The sequence below is a fragment of the Dermacentor albipictus genome, unplaced genomic scaffold (genome assembly GCF_038994185.2).
Source record: "Dermacentor albipictus isolate Rhodes 1998 colony unplaced genomic scaffold, USDA_Dalb.pri_finalv2 scaffold_33, whole genome shotgun sequence".
In the NCBI taxonomy this organism is placed as follows: Eukaryota; Metazoa; Arthropoda; class Arachnida; order Ixodida; family Ixodidae; genus Dermacentor; species Dermacentor albipictus.
The window spans coordinates 2,656,947-2,682,888 of NW_027225587.1; the positions used below are offsets into that span (position 1 = coordinate 2,656,947).

A 25,942-nucleotide genomic window follows, 5' to 3' on the forward strand; every position below is an offset into this window, starting at 1 on the left:
TTACATAAAAAATTACACAAAATGCATCTTAAAATGTCTGTCAATGTTAATGCCATTATCAATGAAACAATGTGTAGCATCAAGCCGTGTTGAAGACATTTACTTACAATCTGTAGTGGGGGTGAGTAGGCTAATAATGTTAATTGCATTAATACAACATGCATGCGTCACAGTGCCGCCACAGAACTCGGTATGTATATGTTCAGGTGCTACAAAGAAAGCTTTACTGAATGTCGTTTTCAAACTGCAGCCAGTTTTTTTTTTCATCCAGCTGGCAGTACAGAGATAGTGTTCAGCATATCTGACTTGGAATGAACTACGGCATGATTGCATATCCGTATATTTCAAGCATAAAACATTTATTCATTGTCAGCTAGAATAGCGAGTCTTCTCGCTTTTATCAGTCAAATGTGCATCTGTGGAGTGTGCTTCCATCAACACGTAGAGGCCAAAAAGATACCACTAATCCCTCCCTTCCCGCAAGCATTCATAGTGCGTTGAAGCATCGGATTCCTGTGCTTCAGGAAACCTGGGTGACGTGGGTTCCGTCCAGTCACGTAGATATATATATTTTTTAATTGAAGTTCGGGCGAAAACGGTTAGACTTGGGCACACAGACTAGAAAGTGGGCGAAGTATTTGAATGCCATTTGCATTAGAAGAATTGCATCACAGGCTCTCGCAGCACATGCACGAGTTGGTTATTGGCTGTATGCATTGCAAAAAAGGAGAAGTTATTCTTTCACCATTGCTGACAGAGCGCGACACGTTGAACATCATGTCAACTATGGTAATGCCTTCAGCAATGTCATCCGCTTAAGTGACACATAGCACAATAAGGCGCAACGGACTCGCAGAGTAGGACAAAAATTCATTTTACCCAAAGCTCTATGCCCATGGTTTCTTTTTCCTTCGCACCAGTGGACAGAACCAGCAAAAGCAAGTCACATACACAAATCTGTACACCATGGCTGAAGCAGATATCACTGTGCATGTTTTTCAGCCTGCATTGTGTTGACGGGTGGTCGTTCTCAAGCATCCGGTTGCAAAATGTTCTTGCTTCGCAGATTTTAAACTTGACGGAGCTGAACGTGACCACCCCTGAGGAGACAATCCGTCTTCTGGAGGTCGGCTCTGCAAGTCGAAGCACCGCCTCGACCAACATGAACGCGCGCTCATCTCGTTCGCACGCAATCTTCACACTGACTGTGGAGCAGCAGGAGAAGTCCAGTGGTGGTGCCATAATGGTGGCAAAATTCCATCTGGTTGATCTTGCTGGCTCGGAAAGGGCTGGAAAGACCAAAGCAGTTGGCGAAAGGCTCAAAGAAGGTTCACTGACTTTACAAATTTTTTTGTTTTTATGTTGATCTTATTGATTTTATGCACTTATCTGGCCCAAGCTGTGGCGTAAGAGTGCCAGCAGAAGACATAGACCTAACATAACCTTTTCAAGTGCCAGTTAATTCTGCCCTATAAAAATTTAGATTTGGCACATTTCTTGCATATTCATAAACAAGAGCATATGGCAGTAGAATGAAACAAAAATGTTCAACTCTTCAGTGAGCATTCTCAAGTTTAGCTGATGTAGACTACATGCAAGAACTTTCTACAGGAATGTCACTTATGACAGCTTCAAATATTTGATGTCTGGCATACTGGGAAAGCACTTGTCCAGCCATTGAAAATATGCCAGATGTAACACATCGAAAAAGACAGTGGACGAAGTGAACCTCTTATATGACAGCATATGGATGCTGAGAGCAAACACTCAGCTGACAGTCTATCTTCCAACTTATTTTACTGAAAGACCTTACATATATTATTCAAACTTGCACCACTGGTCAAGTCGGAAGTGTTTCAAGATGTATGCAAAATGTTTTAAATATCGTTAATTTTGATCAGGGCTTTTGCTTTTGATGCACCTTTCCGTTCATTGTGCCCACAGTGCCTGTAAAGGAGAAATAGTTTTGTGGATTGGCATGTTTCATGGAACATTGAGGTTTTCTCAATTTTTAGCGCTGTTTTTTCTTGTGCACTGCCCATAAAAAACTTGCAAATTCGATGAAAAGGGAAGACAGCCTTGAAAGATAAGTCAAGCTTACCACATTAGTGACGATGCTAACACTTACATGTAAGCTTTTAATAAATTTGTTTCTGTGTGGCTTTTGTTGATGCCACCTCATGTGAACATCTGCCAAATGCTTCTCGTACTGCTTATCGTTACCCCCATTCACCTTATTATCTTTGTGCTTATTGTAATCTGAAATCGCAACTAGGCAATCGTTTGTGCGTACAGTAAGCTCAGGCATAATTCGGAATGTCTTGTCCTAGGTAACTGCATTTTTAAAATATTGCTGTTTTTCGACACCGTCACTCTCAAAATACCTATTCTTTCTTGCTTTCTTTTTATATCTGAAATGGTTAAAATTTGTTTACTGTTATTTCTGTGTTATTGTGTAGGCATCACCATCAATCAAGGCCTACTGTCGCTTGGAAATGTCATCAGTGCCCTCTGCGACGGCCATTCTCATGTGCCGTATCGGAATTCAAAGCTGACACGTCTGCTGCAGGGTGCGTAACATGCTTAGCTCACATATAACATGTACTCAATGACTGGTAGGAAGTTCTTTCAGGAGTTTTTTTATGTTGCAGAAAACGGTTGTTCATCAGCTTGGAAAATGGAAAGCTCCATTGGTCAAATTTTATTTATCCATTCAATAGTGACTAGTTATGGCCTATCTGTACGCACCTTGCCATTTATGAAGATACTGTATTACCAGAGACATATACCGTGAAAGCATGCATATAATATGGACCTGCATATAATGCGGGGCGAGATTTGGGGATGGTGAAAGAAAAGTTTCATCCGCACATAATATCAGGGAGCCAAACTCAGAGAAAACATTTATTTAGTATCAGTTTTGTTTCCGACGAGGCTGAAATGCGAAAACACTCGTGTACTTAGATTTAGGTGCACGGTTAAAGAAACCCAGGTAGTCGAAATTTCCGGAGTCCCCCACTGCGGCGTGCCTTATAATCAGAAAGTGGTTTTGGCATGTAAAACCCCATAATTTTTAAATTTTATTATTTCCTTGTAGAACAACGTCGAACAACAATCTTTAGCCCTGGTTGAACTGTTTTAAGACAATTCCTTGTTTGGGAACTCTTCCCCAAGATGGTTGTCTTCTGTGTCATTGAGGATGTTTGAAATGCCACACTTCCTAAAAGCATGACGCACAAGGTCCTCTGGGATGCTCGCCCATGCATCCACAAGCAGGTTATGGCAGCCAAACCCACGCTGTCTCTATAAGGCACCTCCTGTACGCTAGAGGACGATGAGGATGCTATCAATGCAGCAGCAAAGATTTTGACTGAAATTTTTCTTTGGTTCTGCATATAGTACGAGGTGGAAATTTGAAATGCTAATAACTGGGAAAAATTCTCGTATTATATGCAGGCCTGTACAATAAGTGGCGCAGGGTTTAACCAGAGTTAAGCTCATTGCGCGATTTCAAGATACAGTCGAACCCACTTATGACAATACTAAAGTGCCACGAAAATTCCATTGTTATAACCGATAATTGTTATAACTGTGTTGCACGAAAAAATCTAAATATGGGGAGCGCAGAGCTGATGTGAGAAAACTATAAGGGAGGGGAGGCCGGTGCCCCTCTCCACCACCTTCCTCCACCCGGCTGATGATTGTGTTCACTCGTTTAACTGCTTCGTGGGTCTCCGATCACTTGTAACAAGCCACGGCTGTCGGCGTTAAAGAATGGCGCTTCTATAGCAACTGCAAACAGTGTTCACGGGTGGTAAGCGATGTGCGAGTGCTACAGGTTATATCACCATAAAAAACATACAAAAGTTGACTGTGCAGCAGCTTCTCATTGTTATAACCGATATATTGTTAAAGCCGGTATCGTTATAAGTGGGTTCGACTCTATTAATCCCTTCCGTGCTAGGCTATTATCGTGAATTCTGTCCAAAAACGGTCAATTTATTTTTAAAGGCCTTAGCTGCAAGCATGCTTTACTTCCTCCACCAGAATAAACTAGCTCCTGCTTGTGCTGCACCATGGATTGTGTGCTGCCATCTACCAGAAGTACGACAAAGCAGAGACAAAACTAGCTTGTCTATGGCATTGCTAAACTGAAAAACACTGTCGATTGGCAGAGCTTTTCCTTGGCCGTTTTTACCAGAAACGCGTGGACGTACCAGCTTGCCCATGACACAGCAGAGGTTAAACCATATGACTTGAGAATCTTTTTTTTATGCGAAGCATATTACGAGAGCTCAACCCAGCTCCTCAGGCGCGGCGGTGTCGCCATGAAACCACGTGACACCGTGACGTCACGACAGAGGAGAAGTGGCTTTGGCTCGACTCTTGCAAGATGGGCTGGGTGGGAATCGAACCAGGGTCTCCGGAGTGTGGGACGGAGACGCTACCACTGAGCCACGAGTACGATGCTTCAAAGCGGTACAAAAGCGCCTCTAGTGAATGCGGTGTTGCCTTAGAAACGAGCTGTTTCTAAGGCGTGCGTGTCTTGCTCAGGCGCACATTTCGTTGCCGCGCCGAACGCTGCTTTGCTTGACGCTCACCGCGTCCAATGCGGGGCGCGTAGTCGCTGCCCTGTAGCCCATTGTCTTACACCCCTTGGCGGGTCGACGGGAACGCTGTCGCGTTCCACTCTTGAAGGCGAAGCAGTAATGCATGAGTTGTTTCTTCGTCTAGCCGAACCAAATATAGCCAAGCAACAGCAGTTCACCAGGCTAAGCAGTGGTTCAACAACTAAAATAAAGGCTAGTATGCTTTGCATCCTGGGCTTAACCTTACCTAAGCCACAGCCATTTTTTTTTGTTTCCTTTAGTTTAGTTTGACCTGTTTAACTGATAACGGAGCTGTTATTGCAGTGGCCGGCGATATTCTACATAGCTGATGGTGTAAAGCATCGACAGTAACGCACCTGTCAATGTGCCGCATTTTTTTTTCTTATGCTAGAAACGTCCATTTAACACAACCATTTCTAACATGCTGCGGCTGGAAATAGCATCATAAGATGTCATTATCAGCATTGTGACTTGTCTGGATGTGGGGTAACATGGTATGTCGCGACGGGTAACATGCATACAAATAAGCTAAAGATTTCAGTGGTCGCATGGATTGTGATGTCCCCCATGAGAGATGTATTGCTGAAGCAATCATTGTTTAGTTCTGGCTCCACTGTGCTTAAAGGGACACTAAAGGTAAATATTAAGTCGAGCTAAACTGATAGGTTAGTGCTTGAGAATGTCTAAGCCATCAATATTAACGCGAACAGAGCTCAGTAATCAAGAAGTTGAGGTAAATGCAGGATACGATTAGGCTCCTTTGGGGCATTCAAGTACTAGCCTGATGACAAAGGCACTCCTAATTTTAAATTGTCATGAGTACCCAAGCGTATGTGATAAAAAGATAAGTGCATTGCAGTACAAGATGGAAAAAAAATTGCTACTTGTCCAGCTCCATTTGATTTTTAGAAAAAACTCATTGACAACTTGACAACAATGCGTACAGTCAAAAGGATGATTTCGCCACTCTGTGCTGCCCTCACTTTTGCATTTCACTAGTTTCGTTTTCGCATAGTGCTGCACTGGTTTTGCTCGCTTGTGAAACTCTCACAAACAGCAAGAAGCAGAGAATACCACGTCTGTGTGATGTCGTGGAATTCCCAAATGGTCTGTGCCGCTTCACCAAAAGCAGCTGCAGCAGCGAATCCAACTCTTCGCTTGGTTTCTCCACGGCAGCATGTTTGCGTTTTGCACAGCAAACCATAGTGCCGTCTGTTCGGCCCCATTTTGCTCACTAATGGGAGTAAAAGGCGGTGATGGCGTATGCAATGTCACCACTACCTGCTCGAGGGTGGGGCGGCTCAAATTTAACGAAGGCGGCTCAAATTTAACGAAAAGTATGTGGACAATTCAGAGGTAGTTTTCCCTTAAACTACCGTATTTGCTTGAATATAACGCGCACTGTTTTTTGCGATGAAACAGGTCCAAAAATTGCGTGTGCGTTAGAACCAAATACAGCCCTAAATCTGTGTTACCACATCGGGCCTCGTATGCGCTTGGAGCCTATAGTAGGATACAGCTTAAAGAAACAGCAGTTGGCAACCAAGGCACACAGACTGCAAGGCATTGTTTCTCCGATAGCCAATCACAGAAGCAAACAAAGTCATCGTCATGCGACATTTTCAAAATGGTGTCGCACTTAATACCTTCGGAGCGTCTGCTGTTCTTGCAGAGTCTTTTCATCAGTGGCAATGATGAGGTGTGCAACAGACATGGACAAAGTGTACGGAGTCTGAGCATTTCACTCTACCTCATTGCCAAGCCCGTTTTACTTGTGAAACTCCACTACCACTACCAACTGAAATGAAACTTGACAGTAAATAATTGCAGTGAAGCAAGCGTTTTATTTCAGTTCAATAAATAATTAGGCTTTCAGCATTCCACTATAACAGACTAATGAAAACGTATAAAATTACGCTCGTATAACGTTATTTTTGTGGTTAACGCCTTATTTAGGTAACAGGGAAAGCTTGAAGTACGAACCATTTGCAGCCTCGCGGAGGTACAGTGGCTGGCGGTTATGAGGGCTTGGGCAGGGCTTCACTGCAGACTTAAGTTGTATCTGACTTTAGCTGTATCTGACTTTAGCTGCCGTAGCTTCCTGAATGTGCTATAGTATGTGTTGCACTGTCTTGTCTTCCCGTTTTCTTCATTTGCGTTATCAGCATGGAAGTGCCGACTGCAAAGACATGCCGACTTCATCACAATGCTATAATTAAAAGGAAAGTGATTATGTGTGCGGAGACGAATGGAAATCGGGCCGCATCACGGGCGTTCGGAGGTACCGAAACTTGCGTGCAGGACACGCATTCTACTACGGAGGCTGCTACGCACGGCACCTACCTTGAAAGTAATATACGATGGAGACAGTGTCTGTGCATCTAGGCACGCCGCATTGTGCTCTCGTCGCTTAGTTCACGTTGAAGCGAGAGGTCGCACAAAGATAAATTTGCTCCATGATTCCCTTGCTGCTACCGCTGATAAAGAGTTTCCACTTTCATTGCGCGAGACGTGTTCATGTTTGCTTACGCAAGCGTTACCACCATAGTAAGCGACTGTTTAAAAGTTTATATGGCCCATAAGACAACCACCCTTATTATTCGTACAGCTGTCTACTAATTTGCTATCACAATCAATGTTTTGCCTTTCGGGCGAAACTGTATCTTTTTTTATTTATTGCATTTTTAGTGTATTGGGAGTAAATCTTTGTTTTTCCAAATGAGAGAAAGTTGTATTTCTGTATCAAAGAATGAGGTGCACGGTACTGTAAAGAACCATTTAAGTGTTTAAATATTACTACTGTGCTTGCACTGTTTTACTTTTGGCTGGAGGTCACTTTCACTAAAGCATCAACGTCGTGTTATTGCTTTTAAGAAAAAATGTCCTTGCTCTACCAGAATATGAACGCTGTCATCATTTAAATTACTGGATGGGCTTATCATAATCAGGTCATACACTAGTCGCAAGTGCCGCAGTACTTACTTCGACTAACCTGAGCACCACTATCGGCTTTTGAATATAGAAGTACAATGACAGATATGTGCACAGTGGCTGGACTTCACAGTTTGACAACTGCTGATCACGCTCACTGCTGTGATTAACATGCAATTCTCTCCTCGCTTCGTGGGCACAAGTCTACCTACCTTCTAAAACAATCCTACTTATGTAATTCATTGTTCGGGATAGCGTTGCTGCTTGTGTGCCATAACTACACCATGACAACACATGATTTCTTGAAGTTATATTTCTTCCAAATCCATTTGTCTTTCACATAGATTCCTTGGGAGGCAACAGCCACACTGTGATGATTGCCTGTGTTAGCCCAGCAGATAGTAACTTGGAGGAAACCTTGAACACCCTGCGGTATGCAGACCGGGCAAGGAAGATAAAGAATAAGCCTATTGTGAACATCGATCCAGTGCAGGCTGAAGTCGCTCTGCTTCGTCAGCAGGCAAGTTACCCTTCTATGTGTGCAATGTTTAACCCTTAACTGTCTTGTTTTATCCAATAATTTCTTACCCGGAATTCTTATTTTTTATTTGCTGCTTGCAAAAACCTTGTCATAAAGAGTAGGTTTTTGAGGCAGCAAAACATAATTGACCCATAGAATGAATAATAGTTGGTTACTTAAGTTTATTGTATGCCATAGTACAAGTGCACCAACCACCTTCTAGTAATCGACAAAAATTGTGGAAGGGAATTTTTTTGTCTTTATCACATTAGCTGCTCATGCTAACAGAACGTTGTTTGGCTGAGGGAGCTTTGGCAGAGGGTGGTACTGCTCAAAACTAGGGATTACGCAGCCTTGAGCATTTGAGTATTTTGATTTTGAGTATTTTGATTCATTTCATCGACTGTCATGAAAAGCAGCTCCTCTAGAAAACACTCGGTATAATTCAGCTGGTGAGCTTACGGTAGACTTCTTGCTGAGTACAGAAAAGAAAGATACAGTGGAGGCTTCAGCAAAATGCTGTTTGCATCAATTCTAGTCCAGACGCGAACTTGTGATGTCGTCCTGCGAGCTTGCCTTTGTCTTCTTCTTCCAAGGAGCTGCTAACCTCAGTCATCATCGCTTTTGTCTTCGCTTCCTACAGTGATGTAGACCTTGGTGTCAAAACCATCATCGTAGGAAGACGATGAAGAAATGCCCCCTTTTTCAGGGAGACAAGCTGGCGACACACACGTTGCCTCCGTTGGACGCCATTTGGAAGTACAGGTTGCTGCATGATAAACATGCTCCAGATGTAGAAGAAATAACCAGGCACTTGCTGCGAAATGCCAACCTAAACACAAATCAAGCTGCGGACGAGTGTCTGTCCTGCAAAACACTCACGGAGAGAACAATTACTGCAAGGATGAGCAGCACTCGTCCTAACCACCTCGGAGATGTGAGGGCTTAGAGTAGCAGAGCTCTTCCAAAACTTAAAGGAGTTAATGTTCTTAACAATAAACAATAAATGGACAAAAGCAGACGTATGAAAAACAAGACTACACATCTTGAGGTTGCTGACATAACTAGGGAAATGTATAAACTTGAAAAAGCAAGAGATGTCTGTTGTTCATCACATTTCAGCATAAATAAGTTAATAAGTCTGGCACACGGGTCGGCCAGTCTTCTTATGCATATTTTAGAGTTTTCCATATATGGACGGGCCAAGAGATGTGTTAACGCTCGTGTAGGGACATTCTAGGGACGCTACAGGTGTGGAAGTTTCAAATTATCTCAACCTTCGCAAGATAAGCCTAACAGCATTTGTCGATCATAATTTGGAGGCAGCTTTCCTTTGCATTAGCTATTCTAAATGACACTGCCCTCCCCCAAACTCCCACAACAACCATCCTCAACTACTGTTGCAACACTGAAATCTCTAGCCTAGAGCGTCAGCGGATACGTCGTCAAAACTGTTTCATTGTGTCCCTTGTAAGGTATTTTCTTGCTTATGCTGACCTGCAGCTCCAGGAAGCAAGGATTGAGCTGATGAGATGCCGGACTCGGCAAGGTGAAGGAGGAGACCAGCCTGGAGGCGAGGAGTCCGGGGGAGATGGTGGTGAATCTAAGAAAGACCTGGCATTGGTGCTGTCACGCAACGCAGAACTCGAGAATGATAATCAGCGTTTGAGCGGGGAGCTTCACCGTGCACTTGACCAGCTTTGCGAGAACTCAGAACGTCTCATCATTGTGAGTGCAGTGTTAAAATTCTGTGTTGAGAAGTATGTTTAACTAAGTCATGCTGCCTTTTGAACAAGAGCAATGATGGGAAACAGCATGTCTGTGGCAAATAGCTGTGAGCCTACTCAACTTTACAGTACAAAGAAACGAAGTGTTGCTGTGAGGAGAGGCAGTGATGTAAAGTAAACTTGTAACACCACAATGATTGAGTTGTGAACACACATTGTATAACTGTAGTAGAAAGAATGCAGTTATAGTTATCCATGAGTATGTACATAGATAACTAAGCTGAGATGCTTATGTTTGTTCTTGAATAAAAAGACCTGGTTAACATACTTATAGTCGTCATAACCATACACATGGCGAGCCTGACCAAATTTTTTAAACAAGATGTGAAAAAAAAATTGCAAGTAGAAAAACCTCTCAACATTTGCCTATTAGTGCTTCCTTCAATTACCCCCCCCCCCCCTCCTCTCAGGAGTCTTCAAAGCCTAGATTTGTTATTGCCCTTGAACTTTTTTAATCAATTCGTGCTTATATATTATTTTATCTTTCAGACTGAGCTTGAGGTTCAGAAGCTGAAGGAGCATGTTACTCAAATGTCTGAAAAGATAAAGTAAGTATGGTTTACTTTACCTACTTTCTTGGTTAAAAAGGGAGAGCTGTAATGCTGACTCCTGTTTATGTGACTTCTCCATTATTGTTTGTAAGGCAACATAAGTTCCACTTCAGTAGGATGTTTGCTGTTATGATATAGCGATCTGTGAAACATGCTCTATCTGTATTTATTATATGGTACTGTCGTGGACAAATGAAACGCGAGCGAATGAAGGCTAACCAGACTGTGTTCCTCTGCTTCTATCTTCGTGACTTTGTGTGGTGTGAGCATCATTTTGATTTGGTGCCTACCTTATATAGATGCTACAGAGAAAGTTCAGCTGTATTAGCAATTATGTTTTGCAGTGCCATAAAAGATATAATTCTGAAAGAATATTTAGAACGACTGATAGCTGAGCAAGTTAGCAGGCATTTGTTGTTACCACAAGGCACGCTTGCACATGACGGTGGAGGTGAAGGCGTGATGTGTACAGTCAAGTACAGTAGTCTAGAGACCACGGGATATGCAAAAAAAAAAAAAATTCTTCTAGCACAGCCCGTCAACGTAAGATTCTATAAAAGCATGGCGCTGCTCAAGCAGGCGCACGTGGGCAGTACGCTTGATTTCAGCCTTTATGCCTTCGCTGGGAAGAAAAAAGAAATTTAGGATCAACTTTTGCACTCGATTGTACATAGCAACAAAACAGTTGTTTTATCTCGATTAGCGTAGCAATAATATCTCGATTTGCTTGGCTTTTCATAACATTTTATCATTGCCGTCTGCATCACAGAGATGATCATGTTATGCTATTTCTATTTTTCATGACATGGGCAGTCACCTTGGTGAAGCTGATGGTGATCACGCAACCAGCCTCCTGAGGGACCTTCAAAACTCCATAATGGAGTTCTCGGTGAGTCCTTCGTTTGTTCCTTGTTTCCGTCGCACTGACACAGTGACTAATAAGTTTGTGTGCACTGCTTGTCCTTGAGTGCCAATTTTCACATTCTTGCCAAATTCTCAACAATGTATTTGGCATCTGCATTCGCATCTTTGATATGAATAGCATTTTCAATACCGGAGTTCAAACAATGAATGCAAGGGACAGACGTGGTAGACGGTGGCAGTGGATAAAATGGAGTGTTGAGACTAGAAAAGATTCAGGCATAGCATGGGCTTGGTAATTTGTTTCGCTTGTCTCTTTTTTTACACTTCATGTTATTATTATTGCTTTGTGTGTCCCTACATACTGCCCTTAAAGGGACACTAAAGACAAATACTAAGTTGGCGTGGACTGTTTAAATACCACTCCAGAAACCTCACAACGCTTGTTTCGTGCCAAGAAAATACTTGCAATACGAGAAGATTGCATCTGAAGAATCCGAGTACCTTTTTCAAAATTCAAATCTCCTGCCATCTGACTGGGGGAGTGGTGACGTTGCATATGCCACCACTGCCCTTTGCTGCCGTCAGTAAGTAAAACGGCGCCTGACAGACAGCGGTACCGAGCCAAATGAGAACGGTGGATTCACCGCCGCAGCTGCTTTTTGGTCAAGTGGTGTAGACCGTTCCGACATATCGTGACATCACATGGAAGTTGAATTCTCTGCTACTCCCAGTTCGTGCTAGTTTTGCAAGCCAGCAAAACCAGCGCAGGACTACGCAATAACGGAACTACTGAAATGCGAAAGCGTGGACGGCGCAGAGTCGAGCGAAAATGAAACGTTTTGACCGCCTGCGTCGTTGTCGGGGGTAAATTCAATTAGTCCTCTTTTCTAAAAATGAAATAGAATAGGACAAGTAGCATTTTATTTCATCTTATAGTACAATACAAGGATGTTTTCTGCAACGAGTGGTTTAATACTGGTGCCAGAATTTAACTGAGGAGTGCTTTTGTCATCTGGCAAGTACTTGAATGTCCCAGGGAAGTCTCTAATCGTGTCCTGCATTTACCTAAATTTCTCGATTATTAAGGCTCTGTTCACGATAGTATTTACGCCTTAGAGATTCTAGAGCACTAATATATCACTTTGGCTTGACTTAATATTTGCCTTTAGCGTCCATTTAAAAGCCTGGAAAACGCTTGTGCAAGGGAATAATAAACACTGCACTAAATGGAGACGGCTAGAAGAGGCCATCTCCATTTATCTAGTATTTATCTTGCAGGGAAGATAAATAGTAATTACGTTGTCTTTGCATAAAGGAAGCACTTGTCTGGTTTTCTTCTTTTTTTATAGGCTGGTGAACAGAGAAGGCGCAAGCTGAATGAGGCACTTTTCAAGGTGAGGTCAAACTTGACTTGGCTTTTGCTATTTCTGTGTTCTATTGCCCTGCTTTCAGCACATCTGAGAAGCAGTGCTTAAAGCAAATGACAAATACACCGAGCAAAGTGAATGGGACAAGCACTGTACTTCGACCAACTAATTGGAGCCCAAATTGTGGCCCATCCGCCTTTTCTCTGTGTACACATCGTATTCACTAACTTCTGTTTCAAAAATATGGACCGACTAACCCATAATAGACTGACTATATTTGTTTTCCTCAGTTGTGCATTATAGTACACAGTTGATGAACGTCGTTTACACAATTTCATCGAAAGGCAGTGCAGCCTTCATTGAAAGATATTGAAAGTGGTGGAATGAAGCTTTCTGCATTCTCTAATGAGTCCTCAAAATTACCTCGTATAATTATATCTATATATACAGTACAGTCAGTCATGCTTCATTTCTGTACTTAACAAAATAAAGCTTGAATCGCTTTCTTTGAGCACATGGACATTTTATCTACTGGCCGCATTCATTATGAGAAAGCACAAACGATTCTGTCACCATTGCCGATGCAATGTGGCACGTCGAACATCCTGTCAAATGTGGCACTGGCTTTAATGGAATGCATTTTTACTTACGCGCAAACGAACAAGTAAGGACAAAGAAGAAAGACGTACTGTGAGCTTACTCACGACTCTTACAAACACCACATAAATAGGGGTGTTTACAAACACCCTCGTTTAAGTGATTTTTGTAAGAAATAAACTCGTTCGCGCTGTAAGTAAACGTACAGTTGTACTCACTCGCCCAGCTAGCTACAGTACTTCAATAAGGTGGTCGCTTGCGCAACACTCAGTACATAGATGTGGAATGAAGACACATTGAGTATAGGGGAGGTTCAATTTACCAGAAACTCAATGTTTGCAGTTTCTTTACTTTAACTGACGAGAACTGGCGAATAAGTTACGCATACAAATTCTAAAGAGGATATTTGTAACGCATCTTGCAATCTAACTTCTCAGTGGTACCAGTAAAGAAAAAGTGCCATACGTTATTATGTCTTTGGGAATATTGCCAACTGCCAATATGGAGTGCACTGTTGTCATGTTTCATCTAGAACTACGCACCTCATTTCTGCTACAGCAATTATCTTTTCTTCAGCACTCCCTTAGTTTTACAGACATATGTTTCTTTAAGCCCAATCCAAGTGCCTGCTGCACATTTAGTTTTTCCCATACAGTTGACTTCCATTAATTTGGTCTTGACAGAACCCATGGAATTGGAGTTATATATTTGGTAGTTGGAATAAAGAGGGCAGAAAAAAAGACATTTATGCACTGCTGCTTCATTTGGCAGTGTTTACCTGATTCTAACATGTACCCAGTGGTTACGGTTTCAAAGTAGAAAGCAATGCACGCACAATAACGTACACCCGATTTTAATGCCTTTTTTTTTTTTTAACCTAGCTTGCCTCTGATACAGTAAAAGCTAGTTCATTTGAATTCTGCGGGGATGCTACGAAAATTCGAATTATACAAAATTCGAACTGATGAAAGTCAGAAAAAAATTGCTTGGTTAGGCACGTATATAGTCCAACGTGGCGTGAGCACGTGCACACATACGCTACGTCACATTGGCGTGAACAACGTCTCGAAGCACTGGCGCAGCCAGCGTAACCGGATGAGGCTGACCCTGTTTGACGTGCCCGACGTCGAGATGGCTCTTGCTCCATCTGCGCGTTCATCGCGCCGATTGGCACGGAGAAAAAGAAAGCAGCAGTTTTGCCTGAAAAGCAAAGCATCGATTGCGATGGCTAATTAGTAGATAGCTATACGAAGTAAGGATAGTAGTTTTACCGGCCATGTAAACTTGTACACATTCGCTTCCTAACCAAATTAACAAGTATGGTGCCACGCGCACACATGTAAACATGAGCACATCTCACTCGATGACTGCAGAAACTCGCTGAAAAACGCTGGAGTGAGGAACCGCGGCAGTAGCAGCGAGCGAATTGACCTTCGTACAGCTCTCGCTTCAACGCAAATGAAACGCAGAAAGCACATCGCATACGAAGCTACCGGCTTACGTGCACTGTGCAAACATCACAGATCACGTTGAAGATGAGGCCCACGCAGGCGCGCACTTTGGCCCCGATGCACATCAAGATACGGCTTTCAAGATACGGCACCCGCATGGTCGTGCCGTAAGCAGGAGCCGGCGGAAAACGTCCTCCCTCCCCTAGGGGTCGGAATGCACCCAAAAAATCTGGCAGGTCAAAAAAAAAAATGAATGCATGCCTTTTACTGCTTCCAAGAGCTCAAATCACCAGAGGCACATGTGAAATTGCTCGTAAAGTGACAGAAGTTGGGGGGTGAATGCGTGTTTAATTAAGGACTGCATGTTGTGTCCCGTAATGGTGGCCCCTTTCCACTCTTGTTATGCTTCACTGCAATACAGCGCGTAAGCTTCATCGCTCATCGGCGAGAATGACAGTGAGCACCGTTTTTGACAGCGCCGAATACTTTCTATGAAAAATACGGAACCGAACAGGAAGCTTGGTACCTAACGTTAAAAGCAGCTAGGCCTCAACATTGCCGCAGCAGTGACTGCAGCTGGCAGCGAATCGGCATACAAGAGCACTGGTTCTAGGCAGCAAGACAATAAAACTGGCGGAAGTGATGGCTTTGGTTAATGCTGTTTCGGACCTGCGGTCACAGCAAAAAGTCTGAAAAGTCTGATAACGAAAGTTTTCAAGTTCTGAAAGTGCTAGTGTTCTCATACATTGCCTCTATGGTGTGCATGGTAATTCCATGAAGGCACTCAAATTATCGGGCATGTCCGAAAATTCAATAATTGACTCTAGCTCCTTTTCCTACATTGCAGGCCTTGCCACAATACCTATGCTGGTTATGTGGTCATAGGTACCTGTTGCCATTAATTTTGTAAAGAACTGTAAAGTCTTATAAAGGATCACTTCATGCATTATAACTAAAGTGTGCAACTAATTTTGCATACATTAGTTGTTGCATGCATATTATGCAACTAATGTTGTATAATATCTTTGTATATTTCTTCCAATATGTAGCGCGGTATGATTTCATCAGGAATGTGGATGATGCATAGTGTAAGCTATACAGAGAGGTTGTAAAATTGTCACTCCATTTGTTTCATAGTGAATAAGCTTTAGTATGCAAATTCTTAGACCTAATAATTAATAAAGTAGTAACTTTAATTGGTAAAGCAATTATTGCACCTGATCCACAATTTTAGTTTAAAATTCAGGCATACTGAAAAGTAGCGCAATCGCTAACAGTTTTGCCTGTTGCATCTGAAATGAAGCATACTATAGCCATTTCAGTGAGTATATTGAGCGGTCCTTCACACACAGTGTGACGGCCATGCAGATCTTATGCAACAGTGGTTCCGCAACAAATGTGAATTCCTGTACTTTAAATGGATCGCTGTGCAAGTCTCGAACTGCTTCAGGTTGAAATTTCAAATTTGTTGCTGGAATTTGCCTTCTTCGCACATACCGAGCCCTGTAAACTCCTGTGGGCGACTGCACCTGTGTGATTGCCTCTACCGTTTAGCTTGTGGGGTTTCGGTGACGAGCGAACTTGGGAGCCGTTTAACGAGCGAGTCCCTTTTTTATCTTGTTCAGGTTGAAAAGCCACCTGCAGAAGATGACAGGGAGATGACAACCATCGAGGAGGAAGGTTTGGACACATCCCTCGGCGAGAGCTCTGCAAAGGGCTCGGCCGAACAGATGCAGAAAACGTTTCTGCTCTATCAGTCGCGTCTGGAGGCGACTATGCAACGTGCCGCACTGAGCAAAGAGCTTGAAGATCTCAACCGAGTGCTACAAGCCAAGGAGGAGCTCGCCAGCAAGATGTCCATGAATGACCAGCACCTTGAGGTCGTGAAGCTGCAGTATGAGGTTAGTGTGTTACCCGTGCGCGCGCTTTATTAAAGCAAAAGGTTTCTTTGCCTTTTCCTGTGACTTTCCCACTGCTGCTGCTGCTGTTCAGCATACTGCGTCAGGGGGTGGTTCAGAGCGTATATATACGTGGAAGAAGTGTGGCAGAGAAGAAAAGAGACGCGAAAAACTTGTTTGGACCACGCCGCGTCGAATGTGCACAATGCCCTCAGGAGCTCCCGGTTGGTCGCCACATTAGCCTCTTGACAGCTTACAGTAAGCAACTTCCGCGTTGGTAGAATTACCTTTCTACCAACGCGGAAGTTCCAGAGGGTAGCTAGATAGAGAGGAGGGGGAGAGGGGGCAGGGAATTGGTACAATCGACACAGTCGCAAAACAAGTGAATAACAGCCTTGCCACTTTTCGCTCGCAATTCCCATACAAATACAAGGGGAGGGTGGGATAGGGAAAAGGTAACGTGAAAAGGCAAGGAAATGCTGGATGACTTCAAGGTACGGTACAGTGCATTTCTGCTATTTCTGAAAAAGACTATGCAAACATGTCTAGCGGAGAACTTATACACTTATGCAGGGCGTGCAGAAGCAGAGCCACATTAATTAAAGTGCACCACGAGGTCTAGGTGACACAACTGAAGTGGTCGCACATCAAATCAACACTTTATTGCCTGCCGCAATAGCTTTGCGGCTATGGCATTGCTCGAGGTCGTGGATTTGACCAAGGCAGCCACATTTCAATAGGGGCAAAATAAAAAATCCTCGTGCACTTTGATTTAGGGACACGTTAAAGAAGCACCACAGTGCCAAAATTAATCCGGAGTGCACCACTACGGCTTGCCTCATAATCCAATTGTGGTTTTGGCAGGTACAGCCCCATAATTCAGTCGAAGTTTAATGCTTCTGCCACAATGTGATGTGCCATGTGAGGCAATGACAATGCTCAACACTCTCGGAGGTTATGAAATGTGGTGCACAACAACACCTCAAGCAAACACCTCTCCCTTCGTGTTCCATGTACTAAGCACACCAACAGCAGTGATGTATTCAATGTAACGTTCAACATCAACTTACCACTGTCGTGTTGGACAAAACATTTAAAAAATTAGACTTTTGTCATCAACATCACTGCTAATTATCGTCAATTAAAGCAAACAGCACAGAAAACTTCACTTACAATGATTCCCACAGTGCGTGAGATCTGCGTAATTTTTATTTTTATTTTTCTGTGCGGCAAAATACCCATGGTGTTAAATTTGCAGAATGAACAAAAAGAATAACTGGATCCCAGGAGCTCGAGGGCATTTGCTATGAGGGGTTGTATGTTGTAAAAGTCACATCTGACAGTGACACACTTTGTTGTATGTCATTTCTTATTAAATCTACCATATGTCCTACATAATTTGTGCCAAAATTTTTAAATGTAGAAGTGCCACGTAGCTGGACAGAAAAGGTGATGTTGATTGCCTTTGCTTGGAGAAAGTCAGACTGTTTTTTGTATTTCATCTAATTACATAATCAGTTATTGTTAATCAACTTGTCAAATATTATAATCGGAGCATTAAAGTGTCGGTGAGAAAATTGTTAACCATTCTGAAAAATTCCTGATTCAGCTTTCTGTTGCTCAATATGGGCTGTATAAAATTCTTGCCAGCCTAAAAGAAAGCCTGTGATACATGAAAAAGTGCCGCGCCGCAATTTTCGCCACTTTCTTAACTTACCAATAGCAACTTTCAAGGAGGTATTTTTAACCCACTCAGTATGGCAAGAAAAGCTCTGAACATCTTGTGCGCAGAAGAGGGCTTGCGCTTGCATTCTAAACAATCGGACCAAACAAAAGATGCAAATCCCGTGTTTTCTTAAATTCATGCTGTGATGAGCGTGTTGAGCATCTAGACGGCACCGAGCAACTTTTTTTACTGCTAATATTATGGGAATCGGAGCTATTCATCGACATATGGTTATGTATGGGGCAATGAAATTAAAATAAACCTCTTACATTGTTGAATAGAACGATGGCCCTTTCACTGTTTCACTCAGTCTCGCTGCACTGAAGTGATGACATTTGATCCAAATTTCCATGCAAAAACGATGACAGCTTCAGTGGTTCCAGTGGTGGCTCTCCTGCCAAATGTCGAGGTTCAGCTGGATTTGTACTTCAGTCAGATCCTTCTGTAACGAAGTCGGAGGAACCAGGATTATCCCTTGTTATACAGGCCAGTTTGTCCTAAAATTTGTGTCCCTTATATCATTGAATTGTGGCAAAATAAGCATACTAAAACAAATCAAGCTTTCTTGTCACCATACGCAGATGTTTGCTTTAAAAAAGCGATTGTGCATACAAAGGCTTGTCAGCTTACTCAATCGGCAATCTGCCAAAGACGCAGGAATGAGGGAATGATTTATTGAACACAGTTCATCTAGCATCGCAGCGTATAAGCAGGTCACAGTAGCAGATAATTTATTGCGCTGTGCGAAAGAGCTCTATTCTAAACCCACGAACATGGTTGCATTGCTCATTGGTAGTTTGTGTTTAAATACTTACACAGTCGACTTCTGTTAATTAAACCCTGATGAGACCGGCAGAATTAGTAAAATTATCCAGCAAGTCAAGCTATAAGAAGACGCAGGAAAAAACATTCGAACACACTGCTTCTCTTCTTTTTTTTTTTTGTGGTAATTACCGAGTTTTAATGTGTCCCTAAATCTAGTGCACGTGCAGTGTTTGTGGTTTTTTGTAGCAAACCTTTGATTCCGGCAATCGGAAATATATCTGCTGTTCATGCTCTCAGAATGGAAATTTATTTACGCTAATGTCTATTGTAGTTAATCTCGAGCAGCTTTTTTTGCTATGGCGTACATGTTGGCCTTCTGAACTGTTTTTACAAATAAGTACAGTTGCCGATAGATTTTTCTTACACTGAAGGGATCGCAAAATTTTCTGCAATATCGAGCAGTCAGAAAAAACAAGTTAGGATGGGAAAAAACATTCATTTTCGTTTAATTTGAAATGAAAGCTACCATATTTACACGATTGTAAGTTGACTCGAATGTAAGTCGACCCCCCCATATCGCACGTGACAAGGGAAATAAAGGGCATACCCGCGAGCGCATTCCATAATGAAAATTTATTAGTAGCTGGCATGGTCACTGGACTACTCGTCTTCACTTGTGCCATCGTCCTCACTAGTGCTGCCATGGTCATTGCTGCTATGGTCCCACAGCACGCCGTTGTCCAGCGAAATTCTGCATTTGCATATATAAGTGCATTTGCACACATACATAAGTCCACGCCGAAAACACCCAACCACACACAGCCGTCAGGGAGGCTCTTTTGACATGTCCGGTTGGCGTAAGTTCGGGGTCTTCTCCCGCCAGCCACGCATACTCATGGCAGAGCAAGTCCTTAAAAGGCGAAGATCCTGATCGAAGGTCATGACCATGTCGAACGTCACTGGCAGGGACCGATCACGCATTTCAACGATGTACACCACAAGCTTGGCCTCAGTGTTGAAAAGTATCCCGACTTCGGCCCACGGAAACCTCTTAGCTTGCCGTCACAGGTGAAAATTTTGCTCCACTGCAGTTGCCACTCTCGCACCACCCATTAAGAAACATCAAACTTGCGGCCCGCTGCGCAGTTATTTGTTTCTCAGTGTAAAGGATGGCAGCCCTCTTGAATGCTGCTGTGGACGAGCCCCGAATGTTTACTGGACTCGGAGCACTCATGACCACTGAGGAAGCACGGAAGTAGCGTGTGGCCGGCAGTCAAATCGACCGCATGAAACTAGAGCTGCACGGAAAGAGAAACATGTGAGCGGTGTCTGCTCTTCCATGAACTATCGATACTTCTCACAAGTGCCACTGTTCCTTGAGTGTCACCATAAATGGAATAGCGGCACTTCCACGAACTATTAACAACCCCCCATGAGTGCTGTGTGTGCTGTAAAACTATAAAAAATGTTAAAGGACCCTTCTAAAAAGCGAACAAACGCGTGGGATAGCGGAAAGCGACATGTAGGGCTGTAGAGCAAACATAAAATTGTAACTACGTTGTAGCTCCCTTGATATCTTGTTGGTCTCGTTTTTTTTTTTTTTCCGGTGCCATGTTTTGGTAAATTGCCATTGTAAGTTGACCCCCCACTTCAGATATTTAAATTTAAAAAAAAAAAATAGGTCGACTTACAATCGTGCAAATACGCTACGGTTTCAAGCTGTGTCAATGACATCTTCACGTCGGCGGTACAATGTTGTACGAGTTTGGCGCACGTCTCCTTCACTAGAGTGGCTGCAGGCTCTACGTGCAGCCTGCATGCCCTGTTTTAGAGGTAATGTGCGACGCGTGCAGAGTCTAGGCAAGCTCGCTGAGATGGCATGGCATCGTGCGCTGTCTTCCTGTGCATGTAATGCTGGAGGTTGCATAAACTTGAGTTTGGAGACGCGTTGAAGCGAGAAGCAGCCGAAGCATTCGCTCCCCGCACTGCCGGCAATACTATCAGCCACAGGGGACGGAGTGGACGGGAAAGCGTGGTTGGTCTTGCTTCATGCCGCTGACATGAAGATATATCGCAGACATGGCACGAAACCGTATTTTTCGTCGTCGATGCTCAAATTCTACAAAATGTTTTTTTTTTCCCTCAGTAAAAGTTGCTTTTTCAGATTTTCCAATAATACAGAAAGTTTTGTAGCTCCTTCTGTTTTCAAATATCAAAATTCATTATAATGAAGTGAAGTTCCGATTTTACGGACTCTAGGTTTCACTGCATTTTATTTTCAGAGCCATCGGCACTCCCTCTCATGTTATATATTCATTACCCCATTATGTTCGTGCTTTCAAGCGTTTGAAATAGCGTGGAGAGTTGAAAGTACCCTGCAAAACTAGTGGCCCCCATTGTGCACTGAAGCAAAAGCTGGCAAGTGTAGCTGTGCTTCATCAGTTGTGTTTATCGCATAACATTTCTTGTCCATTTCTTTGTTTTACACAGGCAAACAATCGTGAACTTGAGCGTGAGGTAGCTATTCTCAAGAAAGAACGTGATGACCTCTCTGCCATGCTATCAAGCCAGCAAAACACTAAAAGGTTAGTTTCTGCACGTTTGCATTAGCGGTTCATGTGGAATTTATATGCTCTCTCTATGCTCTCTCTTAAGCTCTAAAGTGAAGATAATCAGCATTGTGGTAGTGCGAAACACACTAATATGTGAAGTGCCAAAACTACTTTTTCTTGCCTAACATCTTTCTATCAAAGGGACACTATTTCACTGAAGGCTGTACAGGACATGTAGCATCACACAATATTCAATTCATAATATGGTATAAACTTCATATGAAATAAATTTCTGATTGATGTTAGTGAGGCCTGATCAGCAAAGACCTCTTCTTCAATAAACCTAGCACTGGATACCCCGCAGGTAGGCTTATCTGCACGAGCACCTACGAAGAAATGTGCCGGGGTCATGGAATACGCTTGTGCCTCCTCTAAACTGACATACTCACCGACAGCTTCATGCTGATGTTGCATGACTCTCATGCTGATAAACGCTTGCCCATAAAAGCTCCACCCCATTTGTGGGCTGCGTGGCCCCCTTGAGTTCTTTCTAGCCATAATGATGCACTTCTAGCTAGGGCTACAACACTTTGACTGCGATAGATTAGCAGTTGTCAGGATTGTGCAAATTTTAGCTCCTTTATATGTCACTCTGACTAAGAAGAGATGGTTTTGTGCACCAGAAACAAGGATGCTGATGTTGGCTAATGAATTGTAGGGACTCTATTACATGCTGTGTTCGCTCGATTCTAACTGATCTGACGTGCACCCAATTTTCACAGGTGCCGAAAAAATAAAGATGCATCTGAATATAACCTGCCACCAATTTATAAAATAAAACTGTAGGATACTCATTCGTTTGCAGCCAGAAGAGCGACATTGGCTTGGCGCTCTTTGGCCGCACCTGGCCCTTGCGCCACTAAACACCGCACAGTCAATTCAAAGAACGAGACGTGAGCAATTTACCGTCGCAGAAGCGAAAATTTATTTTCGTGAGCTTTCATAGTGAATGTGTCAGTCGTCACCATTTCTGCTTCAGTGGCCACAGATACCCAGCACACAGAAACAGCATTCTCAAGCAATCACTTCTAGAGATACGACTGTCACTTTCATGGGATTTTACCCGGCTCTGCACTGAACTTGTCGAAGTGTGTGGCTGACAGCGTTTCCGGCACGGTGCCAGCAATGCTGGCAGCAAGTTAAGCCAATGCGTCTGGCACCTATTTGTGCAAAATTTCACTGATTGCCCAAGAATGCCACTATAGGCCGTAGTTTAACACAAAGTGAACTCGCAACAACGTTCACGTAAACATGCCCTGTCGCTTTTGTGATGGTTATTACGCTGCCTCTGACAGCTCTGACAGTGGACTGTCGCCAGCGCCGCAAACGTAATTTCGGTTTCCTATCCCACTGTAACGTGTAGGTGACTTCCAGACTTAATTTCTCTGAAAAAAATGTGCGCCTTAGCTTCGGGTACATACTGTATCAGGTTTAATGTCAAGCTTGTTTGGTGTATTTCTTAAATAAATTGATACAGCCATACCGCCTCGCTGAGCAAAAGTAGCTTTACCTGCGAGAGCTTGTTTGACTCCTCAGTCTACCATAAGAGTGCCCATTCTCGTGAAGGGCAAGATTTGCCAGCAGTGCATTCCCGCCAAACATTGACTGACAGTAAACAATGACATTTTGAAATTGGTTCTTGGTCTTTGTCGCCAATTTATAGTGCGGCTGGGAACAAGGTAGCAGAGCAGCGAAGCAAGCGCATTCAAGAGCTGGAAGATCGCGTCGGCCAACTGCGTAAGAAGGTTGAGGAGCAGTCCCGTATGATCAGACTCAAGGAGGATGCAGAACGCAGTGCCAAGAAGCTCCAGCAGGAGATCACGGTGGGTCTCGCGTCACAGTTGCAGTGTTGCCCTTGTTTTGAAGTGATGCTTTCTTTGTGCATTTGGGAAAAGTTTGATGCTGGGTACAGTCGCTGGACTGGGTTATTGCGGCAATTACTTTACTTCATTTCTGGGGTTCCTTCTGGGGCTACTTTCATCGGATACTAAGGAAAAACACTCACTCAGTTTAGACTGATCAAGTATTCTTTCAAAGCTGTTAAATTTTATGATTAGGGGTTCAATCAACCAAAAAGTGAGCTTTATTTAAACAAGTCAAGGAATGTGTACAAAAATAGTTGGACCAATAGCCTGTGTGGCTAGTAGCTGGTCCAATACACAAAAGTACATATACAGGTCAGCCAAATACATATCTGCTCAATGAGTAAGAACATTATTTACATGAACAAGTACTTTTTTTTTTATGTAAAGCTATTACGTTTGGCTAGACAAGAAGAAGCGTTTGCATACAAGATCAAAATTTCTGGTTACATTTATTTCCACAGGCACAGTGTTCCAAGTTATAGTGCTCTAATAAAGAACTCTAATAATTGTTCACCATATACATTGCTGCAATAAGGAAGGTTTAAGTTAAAGCTAGTTGCTTGCCTGGTGTTTGCATGTGGGAAGTTAAATATGGTGTTGGGTAAGGGAAGTTGGTGTTGAGTATTTTGTGAACTATAAACAAGTGATCTTATAATTTCTTAAAGGGACACTAAAAGTTACTATTAAGTCGACGTGGACTGTTGAAATACCATCTCAGAAACCTCGAAACGCTTGTTTCGTGCCAAGGAGAGACTTAATTTAAGAGAAAATGCCTTCTGAAGCATCCGCATACCTCTAGCGCAGTTCAAATCGCCCACCCTCCGATCGAGGAGTACTGACATCACAGTGCCATAGCGACGTTGAGCCATTGGTGAGTAGAACGGCATCCGCAGACGGCGCTACGGCTTTTCTGCGCAAAACGCAAACATGCGGCCAGAAACAGAGCCAAGACAGAGCCGACAGCAGAGCGAAAGTGGGAGTATGGTGATTAGCAGAAGGAGAAACGCGCGACCATGGGGCCCTTGCATTGCCCAGGGGGCGCTGCGAGAAAGGTGTTAAAAAGCGCCCTCTGTCCTAAAATGGGTCGTACCAAGCTCGGTCGTCTGCTTCGGAAAGCACGTTTACAATATGGACCCGCCACTTTTGGTTGTGTTGTAGCACGGCCTGCTGCGTATATCGGGCGCCGGAGATTTTTTCAGGGGTGGCACGGTGCGTAAAGGCAAGAAATTATGCAGTGCCGAATACGTGTACGCCGTTCAAGAATTAGGCGGCGAAGTTTTAGCACGGTGTCAATCGCAAGTGAAGCGAGTCGCGTACGAAGTGGAACTACAGGTAAGGTTTGCACGCTAGCTGCTAGATTCAGGCGCACAAATGCGAGGAAATGCGTGCTATAAATGAATCCACAGCAGCGATAAGCAGACATCATGTGTACGGAACTGCTCGAGCACACGACGGTACGCGCTGCGATGTACAAACTGCTCGAGCGCACGATCGTACGCGCCGCTACGGCAGTGGTCTTTCGACATGCCGCCAAACGGCGGGCCTCCTGCAATCTTTGTTGACTGCATGCCGCTAAACTGATGCAATGGATATGAGCTCGCACGTACGTGCGAATCGCACTGTGGCGCGAGCTTGTGCGCTGCTCGCTTGATGTAGCTTTTAATGACAGCGCTCGAACATCGATGTGCTGCAATCAATACTGCCTTGCTGCGCTGCCTCAACGTGCTGGCTTGAGATCAAGGATGAGCACATTTAACTCTCTTAACCTGTGCTGCTCGTAGTGGAGTAGTGAACTGTCATCGAATGAGCCCGACCATTTGTGCTCATTTGCACACACTTCACCACTTCGCATCGGTTGAATTATTAATTGTCGCTGTGGCCAGGTCTCGAATCGTGAATTACCAGCCATGCCTGCTGATATGTCGGTCTGCTGTCGGGACTGTAGGTGCAAAAGAATGAAATTTCGAACGCAGATAATCGAGCAAGCTTCAAGACAGGCGAAGCAGTCAGCATGGCACGAAGTTTCACTTACTCAGCGCGACGAACTGCAGCTATGCAAGCGCGCCTGACGCTCCACTTCGTGAGGCCTTGAAGGAAAACGGTAGAATCTGATGTTGGGATTCAAGCCTTCTTGTTCACGGCAGCCCACGACGCAGAAGTAATGACGGTGACGCCTTTTCGAGGCTGGGCTAGGTCTCTCCGGATCGGCATCACCGATTCCTTCTGCTCACAGCATTACGTCCCATGGCACAGGGAGAGTCCGTTTTCGTTAAACTATAGGCTGCGGCGAGCTCGCAGCGTGGTCAGCGTGGTCTGTGAGAAGTGACGAGCCTTTTCGCACTCGCAACAGGGCATAAAAAAGTGCGAATCGACGCAAAACTCGGCCTAGAAACGTGCT

At 43.6% G+C, this 25,942-nt stretch overlaps 1 protein-coding gene across 8 annotated transcripts in view; it reads left to right on the top strand.

Moving 5' to 3' along the window:
* The window catches only part of LOC139052759 (chromosome-associated kinesin KIF4A-like), a 124,410-nt gene that overhangs the window by 68,843 nt on the left and 29,625 nt on the right, over positions 1-25,942 (top strand). For all 8 annotated transcript variants that reach the window (XM_070529832.1, XM_070529834.1, XM_070529833.1 and 5 more), the window contains 10 exons: positions 1,067-1,328; positions 2,460-2,570; positions 7,886-8,061; positions 9,565-9,789; positions 10,338-10,396; positions 11,213-11,288; positions 12,613-12,657; positions 16,304-16,579; positions 21,558-21,652; positions 23,343-23,502. In XM_070529832.1, coding sequence (XP_070385933.1) covers positions 1,067-1,328; positions 2,460-2,570; positions 7,886-8,061; positions 9,565-9,789; positions 10,338-10,396; positions 11,213-11,288; positions 12,613-12,657; positions 16,304-16,579; positions 21,558-21,652; positions 23,343-23,502 — 1,485 coding nt within the window. The remainder of the gene's footprint in view (positions 1-1,066; positions 1,329-2,459; positions 2,571-7,885; positions 8,062-9,564; positions 9,790-10,337; positions 10,397-11,212; positions 11,289-12,612; positions 12,658-16,303; positions 16,580-21,557; positions 21,653-23,342; positions 23,503-25,942) is intronic.